Source organism: Cervus elaphus, chromosome 12, assembly GCF_910594005.1.
Source record: "Cervus elaphus chromosome 12, mCerEla1.1, whole genome shotgun sequence".
NCBI lineage: Eukaryota > Metazoa > Chordata > Mammalia > Artiodactyla > Cervidae > Cervus > Cervus elaphus.
The window spans coordinates 88,622,582-88,644,500 of NC_057826.1; the positions used below are offsets into that span (position 1 = coordinate 88,622,582).

Consider the following 21,919-nt stretch of genomic DNA (forward strand, 5'->3'; position numbering starts at 1 on the left):
TGGTTAAAAGTAGGTGATAGGTGTATGGCTGCTTATCATACTCTTCTTGCATCTTTTTTGGATGTTCCAGTTCAGTTCAGTTGCTCCATCGTCTAAGTTTCAAAATAAAAAGTTGGGAGAAGCTTTTAGTCCATTTTATCTTCCCTGTTAAAAACAATGTATGATTGTGCAATTCCCCAAAGGGAATCTATTCCCAAAAATATGAATTAGAAATTGGAGACTGTACAAATTTAAGCCAGTTTCAGAAAGGGTTTTTGTAGTTTTCCTTTTAAATCTAAGTTACATCAGTCAAGGGTAAACTCAGATCTTAAGCAACACTTTCTGAACTTTGTCACAATAGTTACTTAACCTTTATTTGTCTGAGCTTCATTTTACCTAGTACATTCACATTTGCCAGAGAAATTGTGTCTTCATACCCACCAGCAAGGTACTTGTCACTTAGTCCATTCAAATGTTCCCAATATGGGAGGCCTAGAAGATGGGATGCTGGACCCAAGGCCATCGGAAGATGCAATTTCACTTGGCGAGCTTACAGTTTAATTGCAAGGTTAAGCATGATGAAGCTGAACACACTCAGAACAATTTAGAAGGTACAGATGAAAACTGCAGTTCCAGAGGGGGCTACAAAGAGGAAGCTGTTCTTAATATCAGCATGGAAACAGAGTGTTGTAATATTCTAGATGTTAACGATTGGACATCCATAGACTTCATACCTTTCCATAGACCAAAATTTTCTTCAAGTTCAAGTAGATTCAGTGCACCATCACTGGAAATCTTTGATGCTCCCTGCATTTTCAACCCAGGCATTATTTTCTCCGAGTTCAAGCCAGGGAGTGACACTATGTTTTAATCATGGAGAGATTGTTTTCTGACCATGGTTTTCATCAAGTCCACAATGCCCTAAAGGGTATAGAATACCTCCAGTATACCAAATATCTATTGTACACTATGATACATCATATTATCTAGTAATCATGACATCTGTGGGCCTTAGAGTCAGAGTTAAGATAGTGTCATGGTTTCTTTCAAGCAATGCCAATTTTCTCAAGGTTTATCCCCTAAAAAAGTGACAGTAGGAAAAAAAATGAGTTAAACTTGCATAGGAGCTAAGAAGTCTTGCAGATGCTATGGCAGATTCATTTTAAGCATTTGTTCCTCTATTGTAGAGACTGAAAATTCCAAAACATTTACTCAGGCAACTTCTGCTAACATAAAATTTATTGACTTGATATTTTGCTGAAGACTAAAGAGTCTTTGCTATATGCTGTCTACAAGAGACCCACCTCAAAACAAGAGACACATACAGACTGAAAGTGAAGGGCTGGAAAAAAATATTTCATGCAAACGGAGACCAAAAGAAAGCAGGAGTCGCAATACTCATATCAGATAAAATAGACTTTCAAATAAAAGCTGTGAAAAGAGACAAAGAAGGACACTACATAATGATCAAAGGATCAATCCAAGAAGAAGATATAACAATTATAAATATATATGCACCCAACATAGGAGCACCGCAATATGTACGGCAAACACTAACGAGTATGAAAGAGGAAATTAATAGTAACACAATAATAGTGGGAGACTTTAATACCCCACTCACAACTATGGATAGATCAACTACACAGAAAATTAACAAGGAAACACAAACTTTAAATGACACAATGGACCAGCTAGACCTAATTGATATCTATAGGACATTTCACCCCAAAACAATCAACTTCACCTTTTTCTCAAGTGCACACGGAAGCTTCTCCAGAATAGATCACATCCTGGGCCATAAATCTGGTCTTGGAAAATTCAAAAAAATTGAAATCATTCCAGTCATCTTTTCTGACCACAGTGCAGTAAGATTAGATCTCAATTACAGGAAAAAAATTGTTAAAAATTCAAACACATGGAGGCTAAATAACACACTTCTGAATAACCAACAAATCATAGAAGAAATCAAAAAAGAAATCAAAATATGTATAGAAATGAATGAAAATGAAAACACAACAACCCAAAACCTATGGGACACTGTAAAAGCAGTGCTAAGGGGAAAGTTCATAGCATTACAGGCTTACATCAAGAAACAAGAAAAAAGCCAAATAAATAACCTAACTCTACACCTAAAGCAATTAGAGAAGGAAGAAATGAAGAACCCCAGGGTTAGCAGAAGGAAAGAAATCTTAAAAATCAGGGCAGAAATAAATGCAAAAGAAACTAAAGAGACCATAGCAAAAATCAACAAAGCTAAAAGCTGGTTTTTTGATAAAATAAACAAAATTGACAAACCATTAGCAAGACTCATTAAGAAACAAAGAGAGAAGAACCAAATTAACAAAATTAGAAATGAAAATGGAGAGATCACAACAGACAACACTGAAATACAAAGGATCATAAGAGACTACTACCAGCAGCTCTATGCCAATAAAATGGACAACTTGGATGAAATGGACAAATTCTTAGAAAAGTATAACTTTCCAAAACTGAACCAGGAAGAAATAGAAGATCTTAACAGACCCATCACAGGCAAGGAAATCGAAAGTGTAATCAAAAATCTTCCAGCAAACAAAAGCCCAGGACCAGATGGCTTGACAGCTGAATTCTACCAAAAATTTAGAGAAGAGCTAACACCTACCTTACTCAAACTCTTCCAGAAAATTGCAGAAGAAGGTAAACTTCCAAACTCATTCTATGAGGCCACCATCACCCTAATTCCAAAACCAGACAAAGATGCCACAAAAAAAGAAAACTACAGGCCAATATCACTGATGAACATAGATGCAAAAATCCTTAACAAAATTCTAGCAAACAGAATCCAACAACATATTAAAAAAATCATACACCACGACCAAGTGGGCTTTATCCCAGGAATGCAAGGATTCTTCAATATCCGCAAATCAATCAACGTAATACACCACATTAACAAATTGAAAGATAAAAACCATATGATTATCTCAATAGATGCAGAGAAAGCCTTTGACAAAATTCAACACTCATTTATGATTAAAACTCTCCAGAAAGCAGGAATAGAAGGAACATACCTCAACATTATAAAAGCCATATATGACAAACCCACAGCAAGCATCACCCTCAATGGTGAAAAATTGAAAGCATTCCCCCTGAAATCAGGAACAAGACAAGGGTGCCCACTGTCACCACTACTGTTCAACATAGTGTTGGAAGTTCTGGCCACAGCAATCAGAGCAGAAAAAGAAGTAAAAGGAATCCAGATAGGAAAAGAAGAAGTGAAACTCTCACTGTTTGCAGATGACATGATCCTCTACATAGAAAACCCTAAAGACTCTACCAGAAAATTACTAGAACTAATCAATGAATATAGTAAAGTTGCAGGATATAAAATTAACACACAGAAATCCCTTGCATTCCTATATACTAACAATGAAAAAACAGAAAGAGAAATTAAGGAAACAATACCATTCACCATTGCAACAAAAAGAATAAAATACTTAGGAGTATATCTACCTAAAGAAACAAAAGACCTATACATAGAAAACTATAAAACACTGATGAAAGAAATCAAAGAGGACACAAACAGATGGAGAAACATACCGTGTTCATGGATTGGAAGAATCAATATTGTCAAAATGGCTATTCTACCCAAAGCAGTCTATAGATTCAATGCAATCCCTATCAAGCTACCAACGGTATTTTTCACAGAACTAGACCAAAGAATTTCACAATTTGTATGGAAATACAAAAAACCTCGAATAGCCAAAGTAATCTTGAGAAAGAAGAATGGAACTGGAGGAATCAACCTGCCTGACTTCAGACTCTTCTACAAAGCCACAGTCATCAAGACAGTATGGTACTGGCACAAAGACAGAAATATAGATCAATGGAACAGAATAGAAAGCCCAGAGATAAATCCACGAACCTATGGACACCTTATCTTTGACAAAGGAGGCAAGGATATACAATGGAAAAAAGACAACCTCTTTAACAAGTGGTGCTGGGAAAACTGGTCAACCACTTGTAAAAGAATGAAACTAGAACACTTTCTAACACCATACACAAAAATAAACTCAAAATGGATTAAAGATCTAAATGTAAGACCAGAAACTATAAAAGTCCTAGAGGAGAACATAGGCAAAACACTCTCTGACATAAATCACAGCAAGATCCTCTATGACCCACCTCCCAGAATATTGGAAATAAAAGCAAAACTAAACAAATGGGATCTAATGAAACTTAAAAGCTTTTGCACTACAAAGGAAACTATAAGTAAGGTGAAAAGACAGCCGTCAGATTGGGAGAAAATAATAGCAAATGAAGAAACAGACAAAGGATTAATCTCAAAAATATACAAGCAACTCCTGAAGCTCAATTCCAGAAAAATAAATGACCCAATCAAAAAATGGGCCAAAGAACTAAACAGACATTTCTCCAAAGAAGACATACAGATGGCTAACAAACACATGAAAAGGTGCTCAACATCACTCATTATCAGAGAAATGCAAATCAAAACCACAATGAGGTACCATTACACGCCAGTCAGGATGGCTGCTATCCAAAAGACTACAAGCAATAAATGCTGGAGAGGGTGTGGAGAAAAGGGAACCCTCTTACACTGTTGGTGGGAATGCAAACTAGTACAGCCACTATGGAAAACAGTGTGGAGATTCCTTAAAAAACTGGAAATAGAACTGCCATATGACCCAGCAATCCCACTTTTGGGCATACACACTGAGGAAACCAGATCTGAAAGAGACACGTGCACCCCAATGTTCATTGCAGCACTGTTTATAATAGCCAGGACATGGAAGCAACCTAGATGCCCATCAGCAGATGAATGGATAAGGAAGCTGTGGTACATATACACCATGGAATATTACTCAGCTGTCAAAAAGAATTCATTTGAATCAGTCCTAAAGAGATGGATGAAACTGGAGCCCATTATACAGAGTGAAGTAAGCCAGAAAGATAAAGAACATTACAGCATACTAACACATATATATGGAATTTAGAAAGATGGTAATGATAACCCTATATGCAAAACAGAAAAAGAGACACAGAAATACAGAACAGACTTTTGAACTCTGTGGGAGAATGTGAGGGTGGGATGTTTCAAAAGAACAGCATGTATACTATCTATGGTGAAACAGATCACCAGCCCAGGTGGGATGCATGAGACAAGTGCTCGGGCCTGGTGCACTGGGAAGACCCAGAGGAGTCGGGTGAAGAGGGAGGTGGGAGGGGGGATCGGGATGGGGAATAAGTGTAAATCTATGGCTGATTCATATCAATGTATGACAAAACCCACTGAAATGTTGTGAAGTAATTAGCCTCCAACTAATAAAAAAATTTAAAAAAAAAAAAAATAAATAAAGAGTCTTTGCTAACTTAGGGAAAATGTGTAAAAGTATTTCTTTTTACCTCTGGGTGGTGCTGTGTATTTTATGTTAGGCACAAGACTGCCTAGTTTTGAAGTGTTGTGTTTTATTTTACAGATGAACACACTGAGACTCATTGAAATTTTGTCTTAAGATAAAGAAAACTTGATTTGAGGCAGATCTTGGACTTTTTTTTTTTTTGCAAAATGTTTAATGTATGGTTTATTTGACAAAAAATTAGTCATCCCGTCATTATTTCATACAGTTCTACATATCCTGTTTGTGACAGGTTTAAGAATTTATTTCACTTTATTGATTGATAAAATTTTCTTTAAGACATTCTAAAAGAAGATAATATGCCCAATTTGTGACAATAGATTGTAAGGAAAGATAATGAGATATCATATACATAAATATATCTATATGTACATCTAAATACTTTACCAAAGAACTCTCAATGGTTGGAGGATACAAAGAGGAAATATAAATTGCTAGTAATTATGTAAAAATAATTAAAACTCATTAATAATCAAATCAAAACTGAGGAGCAGTATAGTGCCTCTTTTTCCTCCTAAATGGGCAAAAAGTCCGTAATGTTCAACCTTAGAGATAGAAAGGTTTTGGTAAGACAGGCTCCTTATCCACTGGCAAAGAGAGTGTAAATCAGTGCAACTTTTCTGAAAATTAATATGACAGATGTCAACAAGAACTTTAAGTTGTTCAAACTGATCTAGTAGTTCATAGTCTAGGCTCCCCTCTGTAGGCATAATCAGGAACGTGGACAGTGATTTATTTATTTATTTATATTTTTAAAGAAGTCTTTGTATTGCTAGTACCTAGAAATACAATTGATTATTTATTTATCTTTGGCCGCTCTGAGTCTCCGTTGCTGGGCACAGCCTTTTTCTGGCTTTGGTGAGTGGGGGCTACTCTTCCTGGGCTTCTCCTTGAAGTGGCTTCTCTTGCTGTGGAGCACCGGCTCTGGGGCACCAGGCTTCAGTAGTTTGGCATGCGGACTCTAGAGCATGGGTTTAGTAGTTGTGGCTCACAGGCTTAGTTGCCCCTCGGCATGTGGAATCTTCCCTAACCAGGGATTGAACCTGTGCCCCCTACATTGGCCGGTGGATTCTTAGCCACTGAACCTGCAGAGAAGTCCTACTTATTATTTTCTGGCTGAGCTGGGTCTTCATTGCGGTGCATGGGCTCTTAATTGCAATGCACAGGCTTCTCTAGTTGCAGTGTGCGGCCTTCTCTCTACTTGTGTAGTGGGTTTCGTTGCTCCAGGGCCAAAGCGATCTAAGTTCCCCCACCAGGGACTGAACCCTTGTCCCCTGCATTGGAAGGCAGCTTCTCAACCACTGGATCACTGGGGAAGTCCCTGGACAATGATTTTATATACAAAGATATTGATAATAGTATTATTTATAAACATTTATAAATAAGAAAATCATTTTATAAAGTGGCTTCCCTGGGGGCTCAGACAGTAAAGAATATGCCTGCAATGCAGGAGACTAGGGCTCAGTCCCTGGGCTGGGAAGATCCTCTGGAGGAGGGCACGGTAACCCACTCCAGTATTCTTGCCTGGAGAATCCCATGGACAGAGGACCCTGGCGGGCTACACCCCATGGGGTCACAAAGAGTGGGACACCACTGAGCGACTGACACTCACACCTTTTGGTATACGGCAGCCATTACAAATTACTTGCAAAATAATTTTAAATGACAAAAAGAGATGTTCATAATACTTTACTGAGTTAAAGATGGGGTTAAAAATCTATAAACATGGTATTATCTCATATAAAATATTACTGCATTTGGAGAAAAATAATGAAAAACATAAGCAAGCAAGCATTAATAAAGGTCATCTGGGTGTGTCCCAAGAAGAATGAGTGCTTTTCTTCTTTTTCTCTCTGTCTTTCAAGTTTTCTGCAAAGTATACTTTCTATAGAAGTACAATAAGTACATTTATAGACAGGAAAAAAATGTTATTTTTAAAAAGAAACAGCATTTTAAATGACTTTGAAACCTGTCACTCTGCAAGTCGTCTGAGGCTGGCAGCTTTTCTGCCTTCCTCATTTGTTCCCTTGAACTGATTGTCAGAGGGAGGAAACCCTACCACATCACTTCCCAGAATTATTACATACATCCCACTCGCTTTCCCTTTTAACTCTTTGATTAAGAGTGACAACATTTGTAAACTCCGAAGTCTGACGTTCATTTTGGACAGTAGTGAATAATCACTACCTCTAAACAAATTTCCTTGAATGTATGCTGTCCACTTTACTTCTTCAACATTTTCTTTCTCTTTTCTTCATTGTAGTCTGTGGTTTTTATTGACTCAGTTTTTTGGATGTATTTTTGTGCCTTATAATGCTTGTCAAGTTTTCTAACTAATATAAAGGTCACATATTTAGATATTTTGCTAGCTGTTCCTTAATTCATACTTGAACTGGTTGACTGAAAGGTTCTCAGTTTAATTGAAACAGCCTCTTGTTAGTTCCCAATCCACAACTTAAAGCCCTTCATTCTTGTCATTGAAGGAAATGTTAGCTCATCGGAACCTTCCTTTCTTAATTCAGATTGTCTTATAATGACGCAACTCCTAAAAAGCATATTTAGTGTTATATAGTGAGAAAAGACTAGAAGTAAATTGCAGGAGACCTTGATTTTTGTCCTGAGGCTCGGTTAGAAGGACAGTGAGGAATGAACTGGTTGAGCATTTCTATCTGGCACTGATTACTTGTGTGATCTTTGGAAAATTATTTATCCTTGATTTCTTTGCCTATAAAGTTAAGGTGGTGGCCCAGATGACCTATGACTTGATCTGACAGAGGAGCAGCATATTTGAAATTGTGCTTGCAAGGAAAAATCTGGGTCAACAAGGCTCCCATACATTTAAGGTTCCTTCTGATTCTGAAATGCTTTTCTGGCCACAGTGTTCCTTTGAAACCACACAACTCAGGTTGGGACTTGAATCCACCGTATTTTCTTTGATCACATACCTAGCATCGGGACTTGCTGAAGTTTCGGGTTCTTTATGTCTCAAAGCAGAAGAAATTCAAATATAGTTGGCCTAAGAGGCAAAGTGATAGTTAAGAAGTAGATTTACTGAGAGAGAAACATACTCCATAGACAGAATGTGGGCCATCTCAGAAGGCAAGAGGCCCCCAAATACAGGGTGGTTAAGTTTTTTTGACCTACGACTTTCATAATAGGACGATTTTTCCAACTGTTTTGGAGAGAAAGGGCAGGGATTTTCTTGGGCTACTTGCCCTCTTTCCTGCCTTTTGTGGTCAGCTTTGGAACTGTCATGGCCCCTGTGGTGTGTCATTTAGCTGATGTATTACCGTGCATGTATAATGAGGCTCAAGGTCCACTGGAAGTCGAATCTTCCACTATCTTCCACCTAGTTGGTTCTAGCCAGTTTATGTCATATCCTCAAGGGCTATTTCATCCTGTTTTTAAAAAAAAGTATGTATTTTTTGGCTGCATGCACGGCATATAGGATCTTAGCTCCCTGACCAGGGACTGAACTCTTGCCCCCTGCAGTGGAAGCATAGAGTCTTAACCACTGGCCTGCCAGGGAAAGTCCCTACTGCCATTCTTTTAAAGATTGTGTCTTGTCCCCTTGTATCCTGTTCCACCTGTAAATCCTTCATAATAATTTCACCCTTTCCTTGTCTTTCAAGGTTTTTCCCATAGTTTAGAGGCCACTGTTTGCTTTTATCTCTTAGTTATTCAGAGAAGGAAGTATTTAAGTGTTGGAGCACAAAAGCTGCTACTAAACCCCTAAAATAATGTCTTGTATCAGCCACAGCCATGAACACGTCTGGAAGGGTACAGCACCATATTCGTGAATGTTCCTTTGTTTTACCCAGGGATATGTTAGCAGAAACTCTAAATGTAGCCATTCCCTAATCCTCCCCATCCCGGACCTACCTTAAAGTGGATAGAACACAAAGATGGTATGATTTGAGGGGATACCAGGCAGGATGCTTCTTTCAGAAATGCTTATTCTACTGCCTCTTAGGCCAACATTATTAAGCTTAACTTTGGCTCTTGAAAGTTACCACAAGTGCTTAAAAACACATCTTTCAAAAAATGGAAAAAAAGTCTAATCTTAGAAGAACAGGAACATTCATAGAGTACAGTGGGTCAAGTTCAAACTAAAACTTTCAGTGAGACATTAAGAAAGATATTTCAGTGTATATTTCCTCTGACAGGAGGCCAAGGCCATCTACTTCTCACCCCGCAAATAGCACATGAACATCTTCACATTTCTCCCTACTCCTTCCTGGGTTATCAAGTGTACCATTCTTTAATTAATGCTCAGTCACAAAGTTCACTCTCAGAGTTCTCAGTTTACCTGTGTGTGGGAGTTGCTGTTGAAAAACAGATTTCAGATTAAGATTTCCTTTGTGCCTGTTTTTAGAAGTATTTATTTGGTCTGAGTCATAGTCCATTTTTGGCCATCAGTATGTTTATAGGCAAACTTCTTAAACTTTGGGTGTTTTGTTTAACTGCACTTAAAGGCGTTAATAATGAAGTAATGTTTAAATGAGATTATGAAAATGTATTAAATACAGGGGAAACTTTTATGCCTTTTTATTGTAAATTGTAAGCAATGAAAGCTTTATTTTCTGTCAAAGTTTTAGCATTATAATTTATAAACATAGGGTTATATAAGCTTATAACATACATTTATACTTTTAAACTGTTTATATTAATTGGTGAGGAAGAAAAAAGTAGATTCTGGAAAAAACAGAATTGTGAGCATCCCAGATGAATAGAGTGTGACCTCCTTTGACTAGAGCTTACCTAGTGAGATTTATGATGTGCTTGACCCATTTTGTTGATTTTTCTGTGATTCTTCTGCCTCCTGTTCATTAAAAATATTCTCTGAAGTTTTAGACACTTATCCATTTGTTCAACAAATTATCTGTTATTCACCCACTGTGTTCTGGACACTGTACTTGTGCCTGCAGTTAGGAAGATAAGGAGTCCCTCTCAGTGTGAGTGGGTGACAAAGACAAAGACAATACACAAATGAAACATGCTTGAGATGCCAAGAGGTTCCTGGGAAGGAGCTCCTGGTTCTGCTGGTAGAGTCAGGGGAGGCCTTTCTGAGGAGGGAACACACCCTCCCTAAGGAGCACACGCCCGCCATCATGAGCTGGAGCAGGAGGAAGCAGGTGTATGCGGTGCTCGCTTGGCTGAGGAGCCCTGAGCCCTGGGATGCTGGCCACAGGGCACCTCGCCCTGCCTGAGAGGTTCTGGGAAGGTGCTTGGAGAAGGACCACCAAGGGTTGGAGGAAAAACATGGAATAGGGGAATCTTCCAGGAAGCCAGGGCACAGGGGTGATTGCATGATTTATTTAAGGAATGACAGTTAGCTCGGAAAGGCCAGGAGACAGGATTTGTGAGGGGAGTTGATGAGGGAGGGTGTGGAATTTTACCAGTAGCTAGTCCTTAGTTCTTACCATGTGCAGGGCACCATTCTACACCCTGAGCATCCGTTAGATCCTTTACTCCTCATATGACGTGATGAAGTTACTGTTATTATCTCCATTTTGCAGACAAGAACATTGTGGTGGCATTACAGTATGTCCACAAACTCTTTAGTGTGCTTCCCTATAAGCAGACCCTAATTCCTCTCCCCTTGAGTCTGGCCTGGCCAATGCCTTGCTTCCAACTAATAAAAGATAACAGACGCGACAGTTTGTGACTTCTGAGACTAGGTCATAAAAGGTGTTAAAGTCTCCTCCTTGTTGCTGTCATTCATTCTGGAGGAAGCCCGCAGCCATCTGATGAGGACACCTAAGCAGCCTTAGGGAGAGGCCCACGTGGCGAGAAATAGAGCCCGCCTGCCAGGAGCCTCCTGCCGTCTGCCCTGTGAGGGAACTGTTTTGGAAGAAAATTTAGCCTCCGTCTGCCCTTCAAAAGACTGCAGACCCAGCCTCAACCGCAACCTATGTAGTGCGGCTGCTTCCAAATTCCTGATCCCCCAACGTCTCTGGGATAATAAGTATTTGTTCTTTTAAGCTACTGAGTTTTTTTTTTTTTTTTTTTTCTTTATGACTGTGCTGGGTGTTCGTTGCTACGTGGGCTTTTCTCTCGTTGTGGAGAGTGGAGGCTACACTCTCGTTGTGTGATAATGCCTTATCACAGTGACTTCTCTTATTGCTGAGCACAGACTCTGGGGTACTTGGGCTTCAGTAGTTGATGCACCTGGTAAGCTACTAAGTCTTGAGGTAATTTGTTATGCAGCACTAACTAACTAATACATACACTGAAGCATCACACATTAAGTAACATTTCCGGGGTCACATACATTATAAATTATGAATTTGAAATTTGAACTCAGGCATTCAAACTTCAGACTCTATTCACTTCAACTATACTATTCTGCCTTGAAAAGTAGGTGGGCCTCTTTCTCTGGAGATCTAGTACTTCTATTAATATTACACTTAAACACACACACTAACTTCCTTTCTTTCTGTTTTTTTTTTAGGACTTGATCTTGATAGTGATAGGAAACCATTGACAGCAGTTGTGTGTTGGAAAGATCCTTTGGTGTGGAGGCTTGATTTTCAGGAGCTCTAACTGGAATTAGGAAGAATAGTGTCAGGTGATCGGATAATCCAGATGGGGAATGTGAGGTCCTGAACTAAGGCATGGGATGGAAAGGATTAGGCAGGTTTAAGAACTGTTTCGTTTTGAAGGACCCTAATGTGGCTGACTAGGTATTTGTGATGCTCGGCTGTGAGAGGGCGGGAAGAGTCACTGGATAGATCTGGTGCCCTGGTGGGTGGGTGGGGAGGGGGATGCTAACAGCTAGTAGAAGAGTAGGGGACGGTTGTGAGGAGCTCTGCCTTTGCCTCAGTGCATTTAAGACATTTAAGAGATACCTGAGAGATGGGGTCCAAGCACCACTAGAGAGGTCTGAGCTGAGAGGGGGACCCGGGAGTCCTCAGCCCTCCTCTCAAGGATGCTGACGTGATGGCATGGACCGCTGCACCCTGGGAGAATGTATGGAATGAAGAGAGTCTCTCCAAGGAGGCCTGGCCTAACCTTGACAGGGCCTGGGCAGAGAGAGGAGCCAGAGAAAGGAGAACCAGGGAAAATGGCATCAGAAAACGTAGGGAGAGAGAGGTTTGAGCAAGAGAGTATTATTCCAGTATCAGATGCTGCCTCTGCACCTGACACGTGCCACTTTCCGAGTCCGTGGAACCTGACCACTGTGACTTCTAGGCCCTTAGAAAGAGCACCACCCCCTCCCCCATGGGCATCTGTCCCCAATGCCACACATTGAGGCACCCCTGAATGCTCCCTGAGGAGCTGCATGTGGTTGCCTGGCCTTGGCAGATCAACTTACTTAACTCATTTCAGTTCTACCAACATTTGTGTAAAGTTGAGCACGTAACAAATGATTTCTTGAATGACTAAATACTTACTAATAATACATGCAGGACACTGGTAGGGCAAGGCATTACTCTCTTCACATGTGCAAAAGTAACATAAGAAGATTGCTCCACAAGCCCATTGACTTATTAAGTAGCTGCAGATTTTAAAGAGGGCTTATATCTCCTATAGAGACACAGGATTTTGTTTCTGTTGTGGAGTAACTATTCATGTTAATAACAACAGAAAAAGGAGGCCACTGAAATTTTTCCTAATATTGTACTGTGTCTACAAAGGTATTTTTGAAAGTTAACATGGATTATTAAGCTGAAATTTTTAAAAGGGCGTCTTTAATGAAATAAGCTTCTTTCAATTCTAGCTGTTCTAATGGCAGCTTCCTGGTGTAGCTGACAGTCATTATTTTTAAAAGTTGTGTTTAAGTTAACTGGAATGTCAGTACTGAAGCTCTCTTCATGATTAGATATGGTAATTAGAGTCTCTTTTAAAATTATGCTCAGATTTTCTATTAGGAAAACCACAGTGGAGCCATGACACAATTCAGTTCAGTTCAGTTGCTCAGTCCATACAACTCCATGAACTGCAGCACGCCAGGCCTCCCTGTCCATCACCAACTCCCGGAGTCCACCTAAACCAATGTCCATTGAGTCAGTGATGCCATCCAACCATCTCATCCTCTGTCTTCCCCTTCTCCTCCTGCCCTCAATCTTTCCCAGCATCAGGGTCTTTTCCAATGAGTCAGCTCTTTGCATCAGGTGGCCAAAGTACTGGAGTTTCAGCTTCAACATCAGTCCTTCCAGTGAACACCCAGGACTGATCTCCTTTAGGATGGACTGGTTGGATCTCCTTGTGGTCCAAGGAACTCTCAAGAGTCTTCTCCAACATCACAGTTCAAAAGCATCAATTTTTCAGCGCTCAGCTTTTTTTATAGTCCAACTCTCACATCCAAAGCTATGGAAAAACCATAGCTTTGACTAGACAGACCTTTGTTGGCCAAGTAATGTCTCTGCTTTTTAATATGCTGTCTAGGTTGGTCATAACTTTCCTTCCAAGGAGTAAGTGTCTTTTAATTTCATGGCTGCAATCACCATCTGCAGTGGCTTTGGAGTCCATAAAAATTAAGTCAGCCACTGTTCCCACTGTTTCCCCATCTATTTGCCATGAAGTGATGGGACTGGATGCCATGATCTTAGTTTTCTGTATGTTGAGCTTTAAGCCAACTTTTTCACTCTCCTCTTTCACTTTCATCAAGAGGTTCTTTAGTTCTTCTTCACTTTCGTCGTAAGGGTGGTATCATCTGCATATCTGAGGTTATTGATGTTTCCCCCGGCAATCTTGATTCCAGCTTGTGCTTCCTCCAGCCCAGCGTTTCTCATGATGTACTCTGCATATAAGTTAAATAAGCAGGGTGACAATATACAGCCTTCATGTGTTCCTTTTCCTATTTGGAACCAGTCTGTTGTTCCATGTCCAGTTCTAACTGTTGCTTCCTGACCTGTATACAGGTATCTCAAGAGGCAGGTTAGGTGGTCTGGTATTCCCATCTCCTGAAGAATTTTTCAGAGTTTATTGTGATCCACACAGTCAAAGGCTTTGGCATAGTCAATAAAGCAGAAATAGCTGTTTTTCTGGAACTCTCTTGCTTTTTCGATGATCCAGTGGATGTTGGCAATTTGATCTCTGATTCCTCTGCCTTTTCTAAAACCAACTTGAACATCTGGAAGTTCACGGTTCATGTATTGCTGAAACCTGGCTTGGAGAATTTTAAGCATTACTTTACTAGCGTGTGAGATGAGTGCAATTGTGCGGTAGTTTGAACATTCTTTGGCATTGCCTTTCTTTGGGATTGGAATGAAAACTGACCTTTTCTAGTCCTGTGGCCACTGCTGAGTTTTCCAAATTTGCTGGCATATTGAGTGCAGCACTTTCACAGCATCATCTTTCAGGATTTGAAATAGCTCAACTGGAATTTCATCACCTCCACTAGCTTTGTTCGTAGTGATGCTTCCTAAGGCCCACTTGACTTCACATTCCAGGATGTCTGGCTCTAGGTGAGTGATCACACCATCATGATTATCTGGGTTGTGAAGATCTTTTTTGTACAGTTCTTCTGTGTATTCTTGCCACCTCTTCTTAATATCTTCTGCTTCTGTTAGGTCCATACCATTTCTGTCCTTTATTGAGCCCATCTTTGCATGAAAGATCCCTTGGTATCTCTAATTTTCTTGAAGAGATCTCTAGTCTTTCCCATTCTATTGTTTTCCTCTATTTCTTTGCATTGATCCCTGAGCAAGGCTTTCTTTTATATATATATATATATTTTTTTCATTTATTTATATTAGTTGGAGGCTAAGTACTTTACAATATTGTAGTGGTTTTTGCCATACATTGATATGAATCAGCCATGGATTTACATGTGTTCCCCATCCTGAACCCCGACTCCCACCCCCTTCCCCATCCCATCCCTCTGGGTCATCCTAGTGCACCAGCCCTGAGCGCTTGTCTCATGCATGAAACCTGGACTGGTGATCTGTTTCACAGTTGATAATATACATGTTTCAATGCTATTCTCTCAGATCATCCCACCCTTGCCTTCTCCCACAGAGTCCAAAAGTCTGTTCTATACATCTGTGTCTCTTTTTCCGTCTTGCATATAGGGTTATCATTACCATCTTTCTAAATTCCATATATATGCATTAGTATACAGTATTGGTGTTTTTCTTTCTGGTTTACTTCACTCTGTATAATGGGCTCCAGTTTCATCCACCTCATTAGAACTGATTCAAATGTATTCTTTTTAATGGCTGAGTAATATTCCATTGTGTATATGTACCACAGCTTTCTTATCCATTCGTCTGCTGATGGGCAACATCACTCATTATTAGAGAAATGCAAATCAAAACCACAATGAGGTACCATTTCACGCCAGTCAGGATGGCTGCTATCCAAAAGTCTACAAGCAATAAATGCTGGAGAGGGTGTGGAGAAAAGGGAACCCTCTTACACTGTTGGTGGGAATGCAAACTAGCACAGCCACTATGGAGAACAGTGTGGAGATTCCTCAAAAAACTGGAAATAGGACTGCCATATGACCCAGCAATCCCACTCCTGGGCAGACACACCGAGGAAACCAGATCTGAAAGAGACACGTGCACCCCAATGTTCATCGCAGCACTGTTTATAATAGCCAGGGCATGGAAGCAACCTAGCTGAGCAAGGCTTTCTTATCTCTCCTTGCTATTCTTTGGAACTCTGCATTCAGATGGGTATATCTTTCCTTTTCTCCTTTGCTTTTCATTTCCTTCTTTTCACAACTATTTGTAAGGCCTCCTCAGACAGCCATTTGCTTTTTTGCATTTCTTTTTCTCGGGGATGATCTTGATTCTTGTCTCCTGTACAGTGTCACAAACCTCCATCCATAGTTCAGCAGGCACTCTATCAGATCTAGTCCCTTAATTCTATTTCTCACTTCCACTGTAGGTCCATAATAAAGTTTCAAAGGTCTAATGACTTTTATGTACTAAATACTGAATTTTAAGAAATTGAATTCTGTGACTTTCCTATTAAAGGCAAGCAGAAGTTTCCCACATCTTTAAATAATTAAGACAAACTTTTACTGAGTCCAGGCTCGGTCTTACCACCACACGACGGGCCAATGAATTCATTGAGAGATGAGGTGTTGAGGCAAGGAAGAGACTTTAATCAGGGAGCCAGCTGACTGAGAAGGCAGGCTAGCACCCCAAAATCAGAGATGGTGGGGGGTGAGGGGGGTGAGGTGAGGCAATAAAGAGAAAAGGCTATTCAATCCTTGCAAATGTCCCCTAAAATGGCAAGCCTCAGGCAGGGGAATGTGTTACTTTCACCTCCCACAGTCCTTCACAGGTGGGCGGCTCAGGTTGCAGGCCATTTTTTCTGCTTACAGTGTTGTAGCTGTGTGTTCCAAGAAACAAACTCACTCAGAAGGACAATGCAGATAGTGGAGTGAAGTTTATTACACCGGCGGGCCCAAGGCAGAATCTCCTCTTAGCCAAGGACCCCGACCAGCATTTGTGAAAATCTTTTATACCTCATGTGTACATGTCCAAACCCACCACCCCAAATTCCTTAAGACTTACATAAACTAAGGAAGGGTAAATACAATCCCAATAACCCCATCACTCATGTGCCATGTGCTCAGTTAAACAGTTAGCCAATAATCAATAAGCATGAGGTTACGCTCCGATAGGTACAGAAAACTTATAGCCTGTCTGGAGGAAGGGGTGATTAGTGTATGTGTTCTCTTAGGCGAGGAGTAACCTGGATACGACCTTCAAGGTTCCCCTGTGTGGAGGGGGTCTTATCCTTCTGTTGTCGTTTCCATAGACACTAAACACAGAGTTCAGAGTTCATTGGAGAGGTGGCCGAGCGTGATCAGCATGAACAGGCCTAAGATGGAGTCCAGGCTCTATGAATTCCTTCTTCAACAGTAACAAATAGGGTTAAAGTCACAGAAGCAAATCCGGTGTAAATTTAACACTTCTGGGTTACACTTCCAATAGCAAAGACACACAACCAGAAAAATTCCCAAAAAGAGGTTAAAGCTGGAACAAGATGGGTATATATACAGTAGACTGTTTCTCACTCATTAAAAACAGCTACTGAAATTAGGGAATTAAGACACTGTTAGCCACAGGGATGGACCTTGAAGGATCCAGGCAAAGGGAAGCCAGGCAGGCAGACGAAGACTACGGTATGGGATTTACCTTCCCAGCAGAATAAAAATAGACATATAAGGCAAAAAAATTACAATCCAAAAAGAGACTCAGAGAATTCAAAGATAAAGGATTCCGGGGGCGGGGGGGGGGGGGGGGAGGCGGCGGGAATGTGAATGGCCTTGAATGAATTAGGAAGTCCTTACCCTCATGTGAATCTGTAACAGATAATCCACAAGAAATATTCTTTTCTCTCCTTCCACCCTTCCTTCCTTGCACAGATCCAGAGAAATCTGTAACTCTAAGAGATAATCCACAATAATTATCTAAGTATTTTTCTATGTGTACACAGAAAAGTATAACCGAGATAGATAATTCAGAAGGACATGATGTTCAGCACTCTTCTCATCCTTCTATGGCAAAAAAAAAAAAAAAAAAAAATTAGATACCGCACCCCATAAATACGTATGCCTGAGTCAGGAGGCTGTACGCTGACGACAATCACAAGACTGCAAATGGAGTGTACTGCGCTGCAGCATCGACAAGATGGTAAGAAAAGGAGAAAAGCAGTGCCTACTCTCTTATCTCTCACCTCCCTGACTTGGGATGCTATCACGTCCCTGGAGCCTGGACAGGCGTGAGTCCCACTGCCGACTAGGGATGGGTGACACAGCCCGGAAGCTTGCCCTTGGCTGACACTTTTAAAAGGCTACTGTCGCCTACATTCTGGCTGGGACCAGAGTCCCGCCTGGCATCAAGGCCTCAAGGGGTCTGAAGGCAAGGTTCAGCTAGCCCCGACCTCTCCTGGTGCTGGGGGTCCCAGCTCAAGCCTCGTTCCTGAGGGTGCAGCCTCCTGGCACTAACACCTAAGCACCCTCAGCAGTGTACTGTGGTCCTAGAAAGAGTCGCCAGGGTGGGCTGTTTGTGTGATGCTTTAGGGGGAAAGATTACTGAGACTCAAGCCCTTTCGGGTTAGCTCAGGTACATTCCTCCCAATTTCACTGCCCAAGAAGCAAACTTGCCCTGAGGTTTTTGCTACCCCAGGAACCAAAGGTAGGCCTGAATAATGCTGCTGCCTTGTGGACATTTTCTCTGACTACAACATTTTCTCTGGTGTTCACTGGCAACTGAAATCACAGGGCTGGATTTCTGTTAATGACAGAAATGAACATTTCCCAGGACATTTCCTGGGGCAGGTAATGGAGAAATACATTCCAAACACAGCTGACTTTCAGTAGCCCAACTGTCAAAGGCAAATGCTCCTGACAACCTTTTAGGAAAAATTAAAAAAGTCCAAACAAAATCAAACCTCCACAACAGGACAAGATACTAAGGATCCCTAATTGCTGGAGGAGTGCCATTCAAAATGACAATGGGAAATCAAATCCCACCAGGCACAGTGGTCATCATCACCAATCTACAACCGGTAAATGTGGGAGAGAGCCTGGAGGAAAAAGAATCCCCCTAAGCTATCTCTGGGAATATACATTGGCAACAGTCAGTAGAGATAAAGTGGAATTTGTCAGTGTATTTTCAATTCTTGCCTTAACAGGCTAATGAACACAACTTCAAACACATCTGAATCCTCCTCTGTTCTATGAGACAGTGAAGGGACCTTTTCAGTATTTAAATATATTAATATAACCAGTTATAGAAATCTAAATATAAAACCAATCTCTTATAGGGTTTGAGAAGGAATGCACCATCTCCCTAAGAAGTTTAATATTCCTTATTCAAGTTCAATCATCTCTTTAGAATGGGAAAAGTGATAGTACTTGTTGAACCGGAATTACTATCAAAATTAAAAAAGCTGACCATATTTGTTTAGCCACAAACCAATCTTATTTAAATCAGGACTGTCCAACAGAATTATTCCATCAGCCGTTCATGATCTGAATTCTAGTGTGTGAGATCAATTTAAATATGGTACACATAAAAAGTCATGAGACACTTCTGTTTCATAATAAATAAGGCAGTGGCCAACTATTACTCATTGGTAGCTTTTTTGAGATAAGCTATCAAGTCCTCCCTCTCTCCCTTCTTCTTAATGCCAGCAAAGATCATCTTTGTTCCAGGGATGTACTTCTTGGGATTCTCCAAGTACTCCATCAGCGTCTCCTCTCCCCAGGTGATACCTTTGTTCTTGTTGGCATCTGTGTAAGAGAATCCAGCAGCCTGACCCGTCTTTCGTCCAAACAGACCATGGAGGTTTGGCCCAGTCTTGTGCTTGCCTCCCTTTTCCACAGTATGGCACTGGGCACACTTCTGAACAAAAATCTTCTTGCCCTTCTCAACATCACCCATTTTTAAATCGTTCTTTCTCTGGGCGCGACCGAGAAGTTCCCGCTCGCAAGCCGAACGCCCCGCTTTCTAACGGCAACAGTCAGTAGAATGGACAGTTTTTGAATGTCTGAAAAAAACATCTCAGATTAAAACTAGGATCTGACATTCCCACACCTTGGCCTATATCCTGAGAAAACCACTGATCAAAAGGCACGGACACCCCAACAAAGCTTCAGCCCCGCTTCCTACAGCCGAGACGCACTACCAGCAAAATCTTCAGTGAGGGACTAAAGCTGAAACAAGGTGTGGTACATACATACAGTAGGCTATTTCTCATTCATAAAATACCATCACTGAAATTAGGTAACTATGACAGTACTAGCCACAGGGATGGTCCTTGAAGGATCATACACTAAGGGAAGTCTGTCAGGCAGAGGAAGACCATGGTTTATGAGGTACCTTCCAAGAAAAATAAAAGTAGACATACAAGGCAACAAACTTACAACCCAAAAAGAGACTCTGAGAATCCAAAGTCAAACAAATGGTTCCAGAGAAACATAAATGACAGCCCGGGGATGAATTAGGCTGTCCGTGCCTACATACGTGAGAAACCTGTATTGTAATAGATAATCCACAGTGATTATCCCCTTCCTTCTGTTGCACAAACCAGTCATCAGGAAACCAAGAGCCACACTCGGAGAGTTGGAGAACTCAGGTTTATTACACCGGCGGGCCCCGAGGAGTTAACACTAAGCATTGAGCCCTGAACAAAGGGGTTGCAGAGTTTCTATAGACAGACTATAGTGGGCAACGCTGGTTTAAACTAAGGGGTTTCGTGTGTGTGTGGGAACAGCAGTCAAGATGGGGAGGGGGATGCCTGACCTTTACACAGACAGGCATGATTAAGCGGGTTTGCAGGGGCTGAACAATTGCAAAGAGCAGGACAAGGGTGAGTGAGATAAACTCCAGTTCCTAGTATTGTGAGTCCCCACTTTCTAAGACTACGTGACCTACATGATCCAGACTCTGCAAGGAGCAAGCTGAGTTACAGAGGCAGGAGGAGCAGGAGGTTATATAAAATTTTAACTTTTCCTCTTTGTTCCCCCCTCTTGAAGCCCTATCACTCGTTGTAGAAAGCATCATCTCAGGTTTTGGTAGGACTTTCAGAGCTCCCCATCGCTTAGGGAGCTATATTGAGCTATTAACCATTTGTAACCTTATGGATTTAATCCAATAACTGGGTTATGAACTGGGTAATTGCATTGAGAATACAAGGGCCAAACAAGAGCGCCACAAAGAGCATGAAGAGAAGACCTGCTAAGGGGAAAAGCCACGATACCAGCTCCAGATATTGTTCCAATTGCCCCAGGAATTAGCCAGTTTCTCTCTGCTTTTTATGATTTGTTCCCTTAGCTGATGTCATGTCCCTGACTGTTTCTAATTGGTTTACATAAAAGCAGCATTCTTCATTCAAGAAGAGGCAGAGTCCTCTCTTTTCAGCTGTCAGCAGGTCTAGCCCTCTCCTATTCTGTAAAACCATCTTCACCAGGGAGTGTCGTTGGTCCTGTAATGAACAGCACAGCAATAATACCGATTAGAGACAGAGGCCAGGGTTGACAGTGAAAATCCTTTGATATCTTGATAGCAGATCCTCAGGCTTCCGCCATGTGTTGACCAGCCAGTTGCCGGAGTGTGTCTGGAGCGAGGCTGAGGAATCCTCAAGCTTCTGCCGAGCATTGACTAGTCAGCTTCTGAAGTGACCAGAGCAGGGCTCAGCGTCCTTCGTGGGTGAGGGCCGTTGTCTTTGGAACCAGACCTTGAGGAGGTTTTCGGGGTCCCGAACTGCTTTCCAGGGGTCCTCATCACAGGAAGCCGCTGCTTTCTTGACTCTGGTGTGGTGGATCCAAGGGATGACGCCTGTAACTTTAACAGCAGGAGGGGTTGCCAGGACAACCGTGTGACAGCCTGTCCAAACTGGCCGAAGTGTTTTTTTTTCCCCCAATCTTTAACCCATTCCTCATCTCCTGGCTGATAGGAATGAACCCAATTGCCCAAAGAAATGGGTGTCCTTTCTAAGGTTTCTCGGGCGATATGGCAGAAGACTTTTCCAGGGCCTGGAGGCTTTGGGACATCTCTGGGTCAGCTAGTTGTCTCCCTTGAGCTTTTTTTTTTTTATCACTGGGGGTGGTT

The 21,919-nt window shown here is 41.2% G+C and overlaps 2 protein-coding genes across 2 annotated transcripts in view; one reads left to right on the plus strand and one right to left on the minus strand.

Annotated features, from left to right (window-relative positions):
- Positions 1 to 21,919, plus strand: part of LOC122705859 — an 86,524-nt gene that overhangs the window by 42,431 nt on the left and 22,174 nt on the right. The gene's annotated exons all lie outside the window — the stretch shown is intronic.
- LOC122704854 (cytochrome c) lies at positions 19,266 to 19,815 on the minus strand. Its single transcript, XM_043919925.1, has one exon. The coding sequence runs from the start codon at positions 19,748 to 19,750 to the stop codon at positions 19,433 to 19,435; it is 318 nt and encodes a 105-aa protein (XP_043775860.1). The 5' UTR covers positions 19,751 to 19,815; the 3' UTR covers positions 19,266 to 19,432.